This window comes from Molothrus aeneus, chromosome 23 (assembly GCF_037042795.1).
Source record: "Molothrus aeneus isolate 106 chromosome 23, BPBGC_Maene_1.0, whole genome shotgun sequence".
Taxonomy (NCBI): Eukaryota; Metazoa; Chordata; class Aves; order Passeriformes; family Icteridae; genus Molothrus; species Molothrus aeneus.
The window spans coordinates 781369-796249 of record NC_089668.1 but is presented as its reverse complement, the minus strand read 5'-3'; the positions used below and the strand labels follow the sequence as shown (position 1 = coordinate 796249).

The following is a 14881-nucleotide window of genomic DNA, read 5'->3' as shown; positions in this document are numbered from 1 at the left end:
TCCAGCCGTGTGATGGATAAACCTGGACACCCCCCCCCTTCCACAGCAGGGGCTCCTGCCCCTGCCCTGGCTGAGCAGTGTTAATTACCCTGCGGTAATTGCACTCGGGGCTCAGCTCTGGGTGCTGCCTTGGTTTCCCCTCTGAGCAGGACTCATGTTTTTGCAGGAGAAAAGCATTTACGGGGTGCTTTTGCATTTAGGATGCATATCAGATTTGTGGTGTATTTTTTCACCCAAGGTGCATTTCTGAGCTCAGTCGATGCATTTCACCCCAGGTGCATTTCTCAGCAGCAAACCAGCAGCTCGATGCCCACACCATCCCCATTTCGGGGGCTGGCCCAGCCTGGAGCATCCTCAGCCCCCCCGTGCCCCATCTCCAGCCCAGGACAAGCCCTGGACAGGACACCCCATGCCCAGGAGATAAATCCTGCCGGGTGCCGACCTGTTACATCCCGGGCGGGCGGCCAGGAGCGGCTGCCAGCGCTGCCAGAGGTGCTAATGGGGCTGGAAATGAAGAGCTGGGCCGGAGGTGTCCCCGTGCCACGCCGGGCGCCGGCAGAGACGCCGCTGATGGCACCAGCCCGGCAAAGCCACCCCCGGTGCCCACGGCGGGAGCGAGAGGCGAGGAAGGAAAGAACCACCCGAGGCAGCGGTTTTCTTTACAAAATACACGGATTTCAAATGCGTGACAATTATATACAAAACAAGGGAATTACAAAACGTGCGGAATTGTCCTGTTTGCACCCGTATAGAAAAGTGTCCTGTGCTGGGGCAGGCGCCGGCTCGCCAGGCTGCCGGGCCCTGCCCTGTGTCCCCCCCATCCCCAAGGCGTCGCCGGACATCCCGTGCCCGGGGGCGTTTCCAACGTTGCTGTGGCTACAGGGAAGCTGCCGAGGGAGAGGATGGGGTGATGAAGGAGAGCCCAAGCCCCCAGAGCTCCCCCGTGGGCGCTGGAGGCTCCTGGGGAGGTGGGCTCAGCCCCTTACCCATCACTGTCCTCTCGGGCGCTGCGTTCTCTTCCACCTCTTCTTCCTCCTCCCCATCAAAGTACTCCTCATCTTCCTCTGCTGCAAACAAGCGGCCAGAGGTCACCAGGAGGCACCAGGAGGAGCAGGGGGTGTCACCAGCTGGGTGGGGGTCGGTGAGGGGGAGCTGGGGGCTGAATTACCGGGGTCGAAGTCCAGGGCGTGCACGGCCTCAGTGAGGTGCTCCAGGCTCACCGAGAAGGCGTCCATGCTCTCATAGCCCTGCTCGATCTTGTCCAGGCGGGCGCCCTTGGAGGCCTCCACGATCCTGGGCAGGGAGAGCACGGATGTGTGTGTGTGTCCCTGTCCCCTCCCCGAGCTGGGGGCCGTGGGGCAGCCCCACTCCCCGAATCCTGCCCGTGGGGCTTGGATTGAGGAGATTCCTCCAGTCTGAGCAACTTACGTTTTTATGAGCTGCTTGGCGTTCTGTGGAGAAAGAGAAGGCGAAGGAGGAGGAGGAGGAGGAAGAGAAGAGGAAGAAGGAGGTGAGTGAAGCCACAGCAGCCAGCAGGTTGTCCCCAGCAGTGGGACCCCACGGGGCGGGTCTGGGGGTCTCACCATGAGGAAGGCGGCGCCCCCGGTCTCCTCGGCTGCCTGGATGGCCGTCTCCACCAGCCGGCTGGACTTCTCCAGCTGCTCCTTGTACTGGCAGATGAGGCTCTGGATGAAGGCGGTCTTGTCCGCCTGCTCCCGGCAGATGCGCTGCAGCAGCTCCGCCTTCTTCTCCTCCAGCAGCGCCGCCAGCGCGTCAAAGCGAGCGCAGAGCTCCCTCTTGGCCGCCTCGCTGTTCTCCTGCGGGGACAAGGGACGAGGGATGCCACCCGTGAGTCCCTCCGGCGCCCGCAGCATCCCTGCTCCATGGGCTCCACCCCGTGCCCTGTTAAGGTTTCACCCCCGGGTTTTTGGGGGTTCCTTTCCCCCTTTCCTCACCTCGGTGCTCTGGCAGGAGTCCTCCAGCTGGGAGATGATGGTCTGGATGCGGTCGTTCCCCGCCACCAGCATGGAGATGCAGTTGTTCAGCTCAGTCTGGTGAGTGACAGAGAGAAGTTTTAGCTCCTGCGGGGACAGGAACCTCTCCCATCCCAGCCTGGGGACGGGCTGGGCACTGCTCATCCCAGCTCTGCTCCCCCACACCCCTCACCAGCCACGGCTGCTCTAAATACTCTAAATATAGCCTGTCTCCTGGGCAAAGCCACCCGGGGGCTATTAATACCCCATGAGCCATCCCCGCAGTTATTTGTCACTGTCCCAGCTCAGCACATGGCCCTGAGCCCCCCCGGGTCCCCCCCCAGGGCACCTTCTGTCCCTGGAAGACGCTTTCCAGAGGGGCCACCTCGCAGTCCTTGTGGGCACCGAAGACCTTGCACATGGAGCAGGTGGGGACCTCGCAGGTGACGCAGTAGATGTTGATCCGCTCGTCCTCGTGCTCCTTGCACATGGGGTGCTCCCCCTTCTTCAGGGGCCTGCTGGAGAGGGTGGCACGGCCACGGTGACGTCCCCACCACGGTGACAGCCACACCAGGGCGATGTCCCCGTCATGGTGACAGCCACACCAGGGTGATGTTCCCCCTACAGGGACACCCCTGCCACCACGGTGTCCCCACTTCAGCCTCACCCCCACCGTGGTGACACCCCCTCTGTCACCTCAAAATCAGGTCCCCAGGAAAGAGGGGACCTGGCACAATCCCACAGCTGCTCCTCTGGAGCCGCCAGCCCCTCTGTCCCTGCACACCCCAGTGTGTCCCAGTTTAGGGCACCACGGCAGGGGTGGCACTGGGGACGGGGGGGCTGCGATCCAGAGGTGCTGCACCAGTGCCTAATTTTAGCCCTGTGCTGCCCGGATTTATTGTCACCCATCGTGTGACCGGGGTGGGGACACCCAGAAAGCCCCGGGGGCTCCCAGACGGGGGCTGCAGCTCAATTGTCCCATCGGCAGTGAGGAGGGACATGGGGACAAGGCAGAGCTCTGACACACAGACAGGCCCGGGCCCCCCGGCCCCCCCGCAGCCACGGACACCTGCCACGTGCCATCGTCCCCGTCCCCATGGCTCTCACACAATATTTACAGTGGTCCAGGGGATTTGGCCGGGGCCATCGCTCTGCCTCGAGAGCCTGTGACCCCTCTGTCCCCTCCCAGCTCCATCCTGGTCCCCACTGGGCCCCCCCAAGGCGTCCCTGTTCCCCTTATCAGCCCCGGTGCTGCTGTCACAGCAGAGCCTGCATTCCTTCCCCACACCTCTTATCTGCCCCCGAATGTTCCAGCAGGAGCACCGGGGACAGCAGGAGGTGCCACCACCCCCAGGGACCTGCCATCCCCCTGGGACAGCCAGAGGCACAAACTGCTGGGCAGAATTGGGTTGGAGGAGGAAGTTTTGGGTCCAAGGAAGAAGATTTTGATCGAGGGAGGGAGATTTGAGTCAGGAAAAGATTTGAACTGGGGATGACTGAGCAGAAAGGCCCCCAGTGCGATCCCTTGGGGTCTCAGTGCTGCTGCTGGGGCACGGGAGGGCCATGCCCGTGTCCCCATAACCCTGGCGCCCACCTGGAGCACTCCTGCTTGTAGATGTCGATGATGTTCTCCACCAGCAGGTTCCTCTGCAGCCCGTAGACGCCGTGGCGGTCCAGCAGCACCTCGTGGCGGCACGAGGGGCACCGGAACCGGCCCCCCGAGATCAAACTGCCCCGGCTCTGCCAGTACGGGTTGGCGGCCTGCGAGGGGGACGTGAACACGGGCAGGGTCCCTCGGTGTCCCCACAACACCCCGGTGTCCCCAGGCCGGGCACAGGGACCCCGCTCACCTGGAAGACGTCGTTGGCGCACTTGCGGCAGAGGTTGTGCTGGCAGGGCAGGATCACCACGGGCTTGCTGAACATCTCCAGGCAGATGGGGCAGATGAGCTGCTTCTCCAGGCTCTCCATGGGGCTGCCATCCTGCAGGATACCGGCTTGGAAGTCCATGGGCTCGGCCGTGCTCTCCTCGCAGCGCTCCCTCTCGCTGCCGGCGCCCCCCGCCCCGCTATTTATCGGTATCCCGGTGTCACGCGGCTCCCGCCGCCGCCGCGGTGTCGGGTGTCCCGGACAGCACCTGACACCCGTTCCGGGCCGGGAAGGGCCGGTAAACAAGATGGGCACAGCCTGTCCAGGAGGCGCTGCCCGCCCGTGCCGCGGACGTGCCCGGGCTGGAGCCGCTGCGGGGTAAACAGGGCCACGCGCTGCCCCAAACGGGACCCCAAAACATCGCCCTGGGGACAAGGAGGGGCACGCACCAGCCCCGGCGGCATTAGGGCGGGGTGGTGGTTCCAGAAATCTGTCAGAGCTGGCCCAGCTGTGACAGGGGGTGCTTTGTACACTTTGTCCCTTTCCCCACCCAAAACATGACCAACACGGGGTGCCAACAGCTCACCGTGGCTCCCTGAGTGCCAGCAGGGGAGAGGCAGCTCTGGGGACACACAGCCCCCGAGGCTGGCACAGACACAGGGTGCCCCCTCCCCAGGCAGGGCTGGGGGCTCCTCGATGAGCCCAGGCCCAGCGGGGGCTGCTCAGCTGTTCCCCAGGGCCCTGGCACTGCCCTGGCACAGCCCTGGCACTGCCATGACCCAGCTGGCCTCGCTGCTGGGGGCTCAAGAGCTGACCCAGAAACGGCTGTGGGGGCAAAGGGTGAGCAGAGCCCTGGACACGGTGCCAGCCGGCTGGGCAGGGACCAGGGCTGGCCCCAGGGAGAGCTGGCAGCTGCACTGCCCAGGGTAACCCTACCCCTGGCACAGGGGGCACCAGGGGGAACAGCGTGGGGCAGGGTGAGCACAGTGACTGCGGGCAGGAGATGGTACAGGGTGCAGGGGGCACCTGGGGGCACGGGTACAGGGGATACCCCAGTGCACAGGTATGGGGTGCAGGGGATACCCCAGTGCACAAGTATGGGGTGCAGGAGGCACCTGGGTGCACAGGTATGGGGTGCAGGGGATATCTGGGTTCACAGGTATGGGGTGCAGGGGGTACCTGGGTGCAGGGGGTACCTGGGTGCAGGGGGTACCTGGCTGCACAGGTATGGGGTGCAGGGGATACCCCAGTGCACAGGTACGGGGGTGTACAGGTGAGCTCTGTGAGCACACAGGTGTGCAGGGATGCACCAGTACATGGATAAATGGATCTACAGGTACCCAGATGTGGGACACACGGGCACCTGGGTGCTCAGGCACAGAGTGTCGGGGTGCACTGAGCCCTGCTGTCCTCACCCAGGGCAGCCTCTCAGCTGTTTTGGGGGGCACTGACCCCCCCTGTTCCCTCCAGGGCAGTCCCTCAGCTGTTTCGGGCTCCTTCCTCCCTGGCTCACGTGTGCAGTGAGTGACTGTGCCCAGACCTGCCAGGCACATCTTGCAAAATCGTTCCCGTTCGGGCACTTGGGGCTCTGCCAGCGAGGCCCTGGCAGCAAACGGGGCTGGCTGGGCAGCCAGGAGGGCAGCGCTGGGCTCAGACCCTGCCCGGACCCAGACATGACCCGGCCCTGCCCGGGTGACATTGATTAATTAATTGCTTCGGGACTCGGTTAAGGGGATTCACAGGAACGGAGGGGGTGTAATGCCCTAAGCAGCTTTCCCAACCCACAAGGGGCTCGTTGGGCCCTAATTGGCTTGGGACAGCTTAGGCAGGACCCAGGACATTAATCACCCCGGGATCCTTCCCAATTAACCCTGCAGAGCCCACTACAGGGATGGATCTCCCTCTGCTTGGCTTCACAGGGCTCTGAGCACTGGGTGGCCCTGGCTTCTCCCAAAAATGCCCCTGGGGTGGCTTTGCAATGGTTGGGGAGACAGCAGGGCCTGTGACAGGGCTCCCGGGCATGGGGGGCACTTCCAGCCCTGCAGCCTGAGGAGGAAAGGGAGCCATGGCACAGAACAGGGAACACAGAGGGGCGACAGCTCTTGTGTCACTGTCATACCAAGCCAGAACACAACCAAGGGCCAGAGGGGCTGTACTGATTTTTTCTGGATGCCAAGCAGTAAACCATAGAGTCCCAGAACTGTTTGTTTTGGAAGGACCTCAGAGCCCATCCAGTGCCACCCCTGCCATGGCAGGGACACCTTCCACTGTCCCAGGCTGCTCCAAGCCCTGTCCAACCTGGCCTGGGGCACTGCCAGGGATCCAGGGGCAGCCACAGCTGCTCTGGGCACCCTGTGCCAGGGCCTGCCCACCCTGCCAGGGAACAATTCCCTCCTAATTAATAAACAGAAATTTCAGTAATTAATTGATTAATTCATGTAATTAAACATTACCCACCGCGCTCGCCCCGCCCCCTCAGCTGACCAATCACAGGGCGGTGTGCATGGAGTGGGCGTGACCACTCGGTGGGCGTGGCGGTGTGGGCGTGACCTCGTTGAGAGAGGCGGGCGGGCGGAGCGCAGCCCTAAGATGGCGGCCGGGCGGCGGCGGCGGCGGCGCTGAGGTAACGCGGCTTCTCCGGCCCGGCTCGGCCCGGTGCCGGCCCCTCGTCCTCGCGGGCCCCCGGGGGTTGGAGCGGGCGGGATCCGCGCTGCAGGTTGGGCGGGAGGGGCCCAGCGGGCAGGCATCATCCCCCGCTGTGGGGCGAGCGGTGCGTCGGTGCTTCCCTTCACAGGTGGGGGCCCGGTGCGGCCGCGCCGAGCGGGAGGGGTGCATTTACATTACCTATATTAATTCTCTATATCCTCTATATATTTATTCTATAATCGCCGCCGTTAACGCGGCGGGCGGCGCTGCCCGGCCCGGTGTCCGCTCTGCCGGGCCGGCCCCGGGGCCCCGCAGCACCGCGGGCCGGAGCGGGGCCGGGGGCGGCCCCGGGGCTCGGGAACAACTCCCGGTACAGGGGACGGTTTGTGCCCGCTCGGAACCCGCTGTGCCCGTGCTGGAGGAACGCGGCGCGATGTTTGCCCCGGAGCTCCTGCCCTTGTTGGCCCATGGATCTCCGTACCGATGGGAATTTACAGCTCCTGCCCTTGTTGGCCCCTCGGATCTCGGTGTTCAGGCTCTGATCTGGAGCTCCAGCCCTGCTGCAGGTGCAGCCTCGGCCCTTCCCGCCTTCCTCACACACGGCACATCTCGGTTCAAATCCTTACTGCCAATGTCCCTCACACAGCTTTGCTGAAAGGTTAAAATATCTCTCTAGCATTGCCTGAGACTGATGATACCTTTTTTCTCTCTCTTTTTCTTTTTTTTTTTATTTTTTTTTCTAAAAAAAGAAAATATTGCCTAAAGCAGTGGAAATACTTGAAATCTTCCTACTAATAACAGGCCATTTCAATGTGGTCCTTATTGCCTGACATAAAGAGAATTACCTTCATCACTGGCTGTCTTAAAGCTATTGTAGTTCTGATCTATCAGTGTGATTTTATTTATTTATTTTACTTTTGGTTTTGCGTTTCATTCTGTTTGACCAGTGATCCTTGGCTAGTCAAGCTCTTAATTTTTTTTATTTTAATTTATTGCTGTCTCTAGTCAGTGACCCGTTTTGGTTTGGTTGTGTGAAGGTGGTGCTGGTGTTTGGTTTGTAATCTTGTAGGGCAGCGTGCAGGGAGGCTCATAAATCTGCAGCAGGGTTTGGTGGCTTTTTATTTTTTCCCTCCTTTTTTTTTTGTGTGTGTGTGTCTCTTGTTTTACTTTCAGAGCAATAACTTAACTTTTGTCCTTGCTCTGTTGAGCAAAAGTGAAAGTTAGATGCTGGGCGCAAACTTCTGCAATCAGTTATCCTTTTTAACCTTTCATAGCTGTAGATTCCTCATGCAGAGGAGGCTTGGTGAAAAATCAATCACCTCAAAAGATAAACGGGGAGCGATTGAAGCTTTCTCTTCTCTGAGTTAAACAATCATAACAGAAACGTTTGCTCCTGCAGCCACCTCCAGAAAAAGGCAGTTTAATTAAAATTACAGCCCACCCAGGGCCTTCAGCTGGGACCTGCTGTGCTCTCCAGGCTGGATGGGGAGCATGCCAGCCTGCTGTTATTCCTGCAGATGCTCACGGAAGACGCTGAGGCAGAGGAGCAGGGGCGCTCTCCATAGCCCTGTCTCGGCACCATCCCAGTCTAGGTTTGAATTGTTGCCACCTTGAACACGCCGGGCTGTATTTGAAATTGTAACAAAAAGATGTAATTTCACTCTCACCTGGTCCCTGGCAGGGAGGTGCAGGTTTATGGAGGAGCTTCTGGAACGTTCTGAACCCCCGTTAGTGGTGGGGTCTGGGCAGGCCAGCCCCTAGGGGGGGAAATACAGCCCGGCTCCTGTGCCTAAGCTTTAGCTGTGTGGGTTTCTCCCCCTTCCCCAGAACCTTTGCTCCTGAAGATGGTGAGTAGCCAGCCTAAGTACGATCTAATTCGGGAGGTTGGTCGTGGCAGTTATGGTGTGGTGTACGAAGCGCTCGTCAGGAGGACCTGTGCCCGCGTGGCCGTCAAAAAGATCCGGTGCCACGCTCCCGAGAACGTGGAACTGGCTCTGCGCGAGTTCTGGGCCCTTAGCAGTATCAAGAGCCAGCACCCCAACGTCATTCACCTGGAGGAGTGCATCTTGCAGAAAGATGGCATGGTGCAGAAGATGGCCCATGGCTCCAGCTCCTCCCTGTATCTGCAGGTACACGAGGCCGAGGGGACGGGGTGGAAGGAACTGGTGATGCTGAGCTGGGGGGAAGGAAGGAGGGGTTTGAGGCATCCTCAGCTAGGCCAGGGGATTGGCTGCACTGCTTGTCCCCAGAATGTAATGGAGATTTGTAAAAGAACCTGAGCAATCACCTGGACCTTGGGTTTGAAGCTGGAGTCCCGTGGCTCCAGCTCCTCCCTGTGTCTGCAGGTACACGAGGCCAAGGGGACGGGGTGGAAGGAATTGGTGACAGTGAGCTGGGGGGAAGGAGGTGGAGCAGCCCCGGGGTTTGAGCCGTGCTCAGCTAGGCCAGGGGATTGGCTGCACTGCTTGTCCCCAGAATGTAATAGAGAGCTTTAGAAACAAACTGAGCAATCACCTGGATCTGGGGTTTGAAGCTGGAGTCCCATGGCTCCAGCTCCTCCCTGTGTCTGCAGGTACACGAGGCTGAGGGGATGGGGTGGAAGCCATGGGTGATGCTGAGCTGGGGGGAAGGAAGGAGGGGTTTGAGGCATCCTCAGCTAGGCCAGGGGATTGGCTGCATTGCTAACACCCAGAATTTAATGGAGAGCTTTCAAAAAAAACTCAGCAATCACCTGGATCTTGTGTCTGAAGCTGTGCTGCTCTGAAAGACCCCAGAATTTGTGTTTAATGCAAATCTGCTTTGATAAGTTGAGGAAGCCCTGCAGGTGAAGCCCAGGGGAGGTGCAGGCTGTGGAGCTCTTGGCAGGTGCAGGTTAAAGAGCACTCCTGTCCTGGGACACAGCTTGGAGGAATTCCATCCTGGGTGCCTTGGAAATCAGTGTCTTGATTTATAGGAAGCCAGTGCTTAAAAAATTCTTTGAGAAGCAAGCATCAATTGGTAGCACATAACGAGCTGGCTTTATTTTTTAATAAATAACTGTTAATCTCTTCAAAGAGTATAAATTAGGGAACACATATCACTCTGAAAGTGTCTTTGAAGTCTGCAGATGTGTATGTTTGAAGAATCAGTAGCTCTGGAAAGACATTGGAGACAATGATTTGTCAAGAAGCAGCCCTAAGTGTAAATCACCCCTGGGCAGAAATCCGTGTTCCTGGTTTAAGAAGCCACAGCCTGCTCGGTGTTTGCTGTGTCCTCCCTGGTCAGCTGTTCTTATTTCAGTTTTCATTGCCACCCTGCTGTGCCAGAACCAGGATCCCTGGCTGTGCCAGCTCCCCGTGGCCCGGGAGCTGCTCCTGCCTTGTTTTCAGGGAAGGATTGGGCTAAACTAGCACTGGCCAGGGCAGGAGTCAGAGCCTTACCTTCCTGGTTTGCCGAGCTGCCAGGGAGGGCAGATGTGCAGGGAGGAGCTTTGAAGGCGCCGGGGTGGAGCTGAAGGTGGGGAGAGCTCCCAGCTCTGGCTGGGATGGCGGTGCTGGGGTGCAGCTGGCGCAGGGCTCGGGCCTGCCGGGTGCAAACAGCACGGATTTTGTTTTGCTGCTGCAGGAGGGAGGGCAAAGGGCAGAGCTGAGCTGCTGCCAGGGTCACTCTGGAGCAGCCTGGGCTGAGCCAAGGGCAGTCAGAGCCCCTCTGCTCTCCCAGAGGATGGCACGGAGCTGAGGAGCCTGGGGAAGAGCTCTGGGCAGATTCTCAGCGCCAGCTGAACCAAATCTGTAGAGTTTGAGTCCTCAGTCAGCATTGTCTGCTGTGCTTTGCCACTGGCACAGATGTGAGGGGTGGATTTTGTTGTCTTGGCTCTCACAATATCTGCAAGTGCAGCTCCTGTGACTCTGTGTTGGTGCTCTCTTGGCAGGGGAGACTCCCTGCTCTCCTGAGATACTTTAATCTCACAGTTCCTGACTACAAACCCTAAAGAAGGCAATTTTTAGCCCTAAAATAGATTTACTCTTTAAAGAAGATAGCTGTAAACTGCTACCATTTTTTTCTCTTGAAAAGGTCACTTTTTAAAAGCATTTCAAAATTCCTCTCTAGATATTAACACACCCCTTCATTTTTGAAAGCCAGTTTGATTTAGCATCCATTGGTTTACTACTAACAGAAATAATTGCAGGATTTTCCTTCCAGAGCCACCTCAGAGGAGCTGCAGAGGCAAATGCAGTTGTGTAAACAGGATTAGTAAAATGATTGCAGGCTTTGCTTTGCTTTCTGTGTGGAGCAGCTGTAAGAACTGGCTGTTCCTGAAAATACTCTGTGGATAATGATGGTGGGAAGGGTGTTCCGTGCTCAGCTGTGCCTGCAGATCAGTGCTCTCCTGAGTTCAGGATCCTGTGTGAACTTGCTGGAATTCATGGATGTGTCAGGAATGGAGACCAGGCTTTAAAAATCTCTCCTGGATAAATACAGCAGTGTGGAGTCACTTGTGAGACTTTGTTTATCCCGAAAAGCTGTTGGCAAAGTGGGTGGGACAGGCTTTGTCAGGGTGGGACACTGTCCAGCTGGGACAGATGGGAGGGCAATGGCCACTGGGTATCTTTAAAAACTCTGTTATCAGGGTCGAGCTCTGCTTCTGGGCAGGAGCCGGAGCTTGATACGCTCCACACGAGGGAAGATAAGGAAGCTGGCAAATACATTGTGATTTTGTTTTTTTTTCTCTTTTACATAAAAACATTTGCATCATGTTTTCTTTCCCCCTTGCAGTACCTTGCTCTCTGGATTGTTGAGAGGAGGGTCAAACAGACTGGTCTGGGTTGGAAGGGATCTTAAACCCCATCTCATTCCTGTGGGCAGGGAACCTTCCACTGTCCCAGGTTGCTCCAGCCTGGCCTTGGGCACTTCCAGGGGTCCAGGGGCAGGCACAGCTTCTGTGGGCAGCCTGTGCCCTCACCAGCCCCACAGGGAACAGTTCCTTCTGTGTAACTAACCCAAGTTTCCCCTCTCTGTGAGGATCCTGATTTCATGCATTTTTCCATCGAATCCTTTCCTTCCCACCATCACCAGGTACTCACATCACCTCTTCCCCTCGTTGCAGCTCGTAGAAACCTCGTTAAAAGGAGAAATAGCCTTTGACCCCAGAAGTGCTTACTACCTGTGGTTCGTGATGGATTTCTGCGACGGCGGCGACATGAACGAGTACCTGCTGTCCCGCAAGCCCAGCCGCAAGACCAACACCAGCTTCATGCTGCAGCTCAGCAGCGCCCTGGCCTTCCTGCACAAGAACCAGATCATCCACCGCGACCTCAAGCCCGACAACATCCTCATCTCGCAGGGCCGCGCGCCCGCCGAGCCCACGCTGAAGGTGGCGGATTTCGGGCTGAGCAAGGTGTGCTCGGCCTCGGGCCACAGCGCCGAGGAGCCCGTCAACGTCAACAAGTGCTTCCTGTCCACCGCCTGCGGCACCGACTTCTACATGGCCCCCGAGGTCTGGGAGGGCCACTACACGGCCAAGGCCGACATCTTCGCCCTGGGCATCATCATCTGGGCCATGCTGGAGAGGATCACCTTCGTGGACACCGAGACCAAGAAGGAGCTGCTGGGCAGCTACGTCAGGCAGGGCACGGCCATCGTGCCCGTGGGCGAGGCGCTGCTGGAGAACCCCAAGATGGAGCTGCTCATCCCCGTCAAGAAGAAGTCCATGAACGCCAGGATGAAGCAGCTGATCAAGGAGATGCTGGCGGCCAACCCGCAGGACCGGCCCGACGCCTTCGAGCTGGAGCTGAGACTGGTGAACATCGCCTTCAAGGACAGCAGCTGGGACACGTGAGGGGCTGAGCCCCGGCTCACCTGCAGGGGGTGCTCAGCACCTCGCTCGCTGGAGATTCCCGACAGGAATGTGGAGTTGGCCGCGTCTGAAATCCCGGGTGAGGCTGAGGGTGTTCCTCGGGCTGCGCTGGCACGGGGATGTGGCAGGAGCCAACACTACTTGATTTCCAGCACTCTGTCACGGAGTGCCTCACACATTCCAGTTTCCTATGGCAGTATTAGGAACTCTCATGGAAAAAAAAAAAAAGAAGAAAAAAAAAAAAGGTTTGCATGCTGGCAGTGCAAATCTTGAGGCTTTGTAATGTAGTCTGTGTATATATTTATGTATATGAGTGACTGGGAGTGTGTGGCACTTAAATTATTTGCTGTGGGTCTGGATGATTGGGGTCTGCTAGAAATCTGGGTGAAGAAAGTGAGTGAGAAAATCTCCTTCTTCCCCAGGCCTGAATGACTTCATTATTTATTTTTGTTATCTAATTTCAAAGACTTGACTTTGTAAACAAAAAAAGCAATGCAAGGGGATCAGCTGCTTTCCAAGTGCTAACATGGCTGGTCTTGGCACTTAGAGCTTAACGGGCTCGTCACTGAGGGAGTCAAATTAGAAATGTACAGTCAGGTGCTGGCAGGGGGGCTGGCTCACTGATCACTTGATTTGGCTTTTATTAATCAATTAATCTGCCTTTTCTCAGCACGCTCTCTGCCCTGGTGTCCATACTCCCACAGCACCTTGAGGATTTATCACAGCAGAGTTCTGTGCCCTCAGTTTGTGCAAACGTGGATGAGGGAATCCAGCAGCACATTCTCAAAATCCTTCTAAACGTGGTGGCAGCAGTTTTCCCACCAGCTGAATCCAGCTGATAACCCAATGGTCATGGCCTTTGCTCTGTGGCCCTGCCCCAGACCCAGTGGGGATGAGGGGACAGAGGTGGCTCTGTCCCCTGCTCACACCTGCTGGCAGAGAGCTCAGGTACGGGAAGGGCGGCAGCCTGAGCTGGTTTTGTGTTTCATTTTTCCTCCTCTTAAAGAAGTGATCTTTATTTGCAGGCAGAGATGGGAGCAGGGGGAGCTGCTGGTGCCCAGCTCTGCTGCTGCTGGGACAGGTTCCACTGGGGCCCTGGCACTGCAGGGCTGGCAGCAGCTCTGTCCCAGCACAGCACTTTGTTCCTCTGGGGCAGGGCTGACCTCTCCCATCCACTCTGACCTTTTGGAAAAAAGCAGCATCTTAACATTGCCTTTCAAGCTGCAGGAAAGGCTGGTTTTCTTTACAAAACTGAATTTGATTTCCCCCCCCCACCCAAATCTTACCTGGAAATGGCTGTAAGTATTTCCTTGTACAATTTGCTTTTTGAAATCTGTTCCCTCTTGGTGTTGGGACAGCAGTTCTGGGCACTCAGTGTTTATTTTCCGAGTGCAAATAAACAAAATGTTATTTTTTGGTTTTCCAAAAGCAAAGGATTCTGATTCCACCCAACTTCTGAGGCTTTACAGGCCGCAGGTGGCTCTTACCTGGTGCTGTGTGAGCTGGTGGCTGTCCCCAGCTGGCCTTAGTTTGTAATTCTTGTTATTTCCTTTCACTTCATCCTTTTAGGGAGTGATCCTCAGACAAACACACTTTGCTTGTGCCAACTCTGCCTCCCAGTTCTCACATCTCAGCAGGGTGAGAAAAGGGGGTTTGTAATTCACGTTAAACTTGGGGGCTTTTTCAAAACAAAGGGGTGAGCATCCCCCTCCCTTGCCCAGCCTGAATAACAGAATAACAGAACCAGAATTAGCACTGCTCCCCTCTGAGGTGCTCTGTGAATCACCTGGGTCCCCTCTGCAGGCTCCACTGCCTGCAGGGCAGAAATCAGGGGCTGGCACAGGGAAGTTTTGGGGTTTTTGACTCCCAAAGTGTTTCTTTGCACTGATTGCCACTTTATAGGTTGGGGGTACCTGAAATCCCTCTCATGGTGCTTATCCTCGCCGTTGGGTGACACTGGTAGTCCTCGAGCTCTGTGTTCTCTTTGATTTTTGTTGTCTGAGGTCTTTTGTTTTGAGAAAATAAATCAAGTTGTTGTAGCAGCTGCGGGGCCGTTCACCAGCGTGACGTGAAGTCAAGACACTTTTCAGCACTTGGGAAAGATTTTTGGGTTTTTTCCATGTTTTTCTTTGAAAACTGTAAAATATATTTTATGGAGAATTTATAATGAGGAAAATTATTGTGTAATTTATTAAGTTCATGACTGTTTTTGAAATAAAACCTTGAATTTCGCTGAGGTTTTAGGACTTGATGGGGAAGTGCTCTCAGTGAGTGCAGTGTCAGTGCTGCCCTCCAGGGACAGCGTCCTGCTGTTCCCACATGCCCTGAGAAGCCTTGGGAGCGGAGGTGAGGAAACATCATTACTTACCCATGACAGGAAAGCGTGGCCCTCATTTGCATGTTTTAATTAGCAGCGCTCTGGACAGAGGCACCTGCGGACTGGAAATGCTGTGAGTTGAGTTTCTCTTGGAATTTCTTACACCCACAGGAAACCCGAGCCCAGCCCTGTGCCCCGTGGGTTCCTGTGCCAGGAATTCCCACCTGCAATGGGCACGTGC

General features: G+C 57.0%; 2 protein-coding genes across 3 annotated transcripts; one reads left to right on the top strand and one right to left on the bottom strand.

The window, feature by feature from the left end:
* Positions 1-876: 876 nt before the first annotated feature.
* On the bottom strand, positions 877-3982 carry TRIM63 (tripartite motif containing 63). The gene is made up of 8 exons (XM_066564610.1): positions 3824-3982; positions 3568-3734; positions 2323-2491; positions 1956-2051; positions 1584-1817; positions 1429-1451; positions 1169-1293; positions 877-1067 (listed from the first exon to the last, which is right to left on the bottom strand). Exons 1-8 carry the CDS (start codon positions 3980-3982, stop codon positions 877-879), a joined length of 1164 nt encoding a protein of 387 aa, XP_066420707.1.
* Positions 3983-6380: 2398 nt separating this feature from the next.
* On the top strand, positions 6381-14559 carry PDIK1L (PDLIM1 interacting kinase 1 like). Of its 2 annotated transcripts, XM_066564727.1 has the most exons (4): positions 6381-6464; positions 7237-8079; positions 8315-8616; positions 11574-14559. In XM_066564727.1, exons 3-4 carry the CDS (start codon positions 8332-8334, stop codon positions 12303-12305), a joined length of 1017 nt encoding a protein of 338 aa, XP_066420824.1. In that variant the 5' UTR covers positions 6381-6464; positions 7237-8079; positions 8315-8331; the 3' UTR covers positions 12306-14559. The 2 variants fall into 2 exon arrangements, with proteins under 2 accessions (XP_066420824.1, XP_066420825.1); XM_066564728.1 differs by lacking the exon at positions 7237-8079 and having other exon boundaries at positions 6405-6464.
* Positions 14560-14881: the final 322 nt, after the last annotated feature.

Bases quoted from the DNA above. Each gene is read 5' to 3' on its own strand.
- PDIK1L (XM_066564727.1), top strand. From the start codon at position 8,332: ATGGTGAGTAGCCAGCCTAAGTACGATCTAATTCGGGAGGTTGGTCGT. The intron at 8,617-11,573 runs GTACACGAGGCC...CCCTCGTTGCAG, and splicing joins GCTCCTCCCTGTATCTGCAG to CTCGTAGAAACCTCGTTAAA.
- TRIM63 (XM_066564610.1), bottom strand. From the start codon at position 3,982: ATGGACTTCCAAGCCGGTATCCTGCAGGATGGCAGCCCCATGGAGAGC. The intron at 3,735-3,823 runs GTGAGCGGGGTC...TCCCCCTCGCAG, and splicing joins GCGCCAACGACGTCTTCCAG to GCCGCCAACCCGTACTGGCA. The intron at 1,294-1,428 runs GTAAGTTGCTCA...CTCCCTGCCCAG, and splicing joins GCCAAGCAGCTCATAAAAAC to GATCGTGGAGGCCTCCAAGG.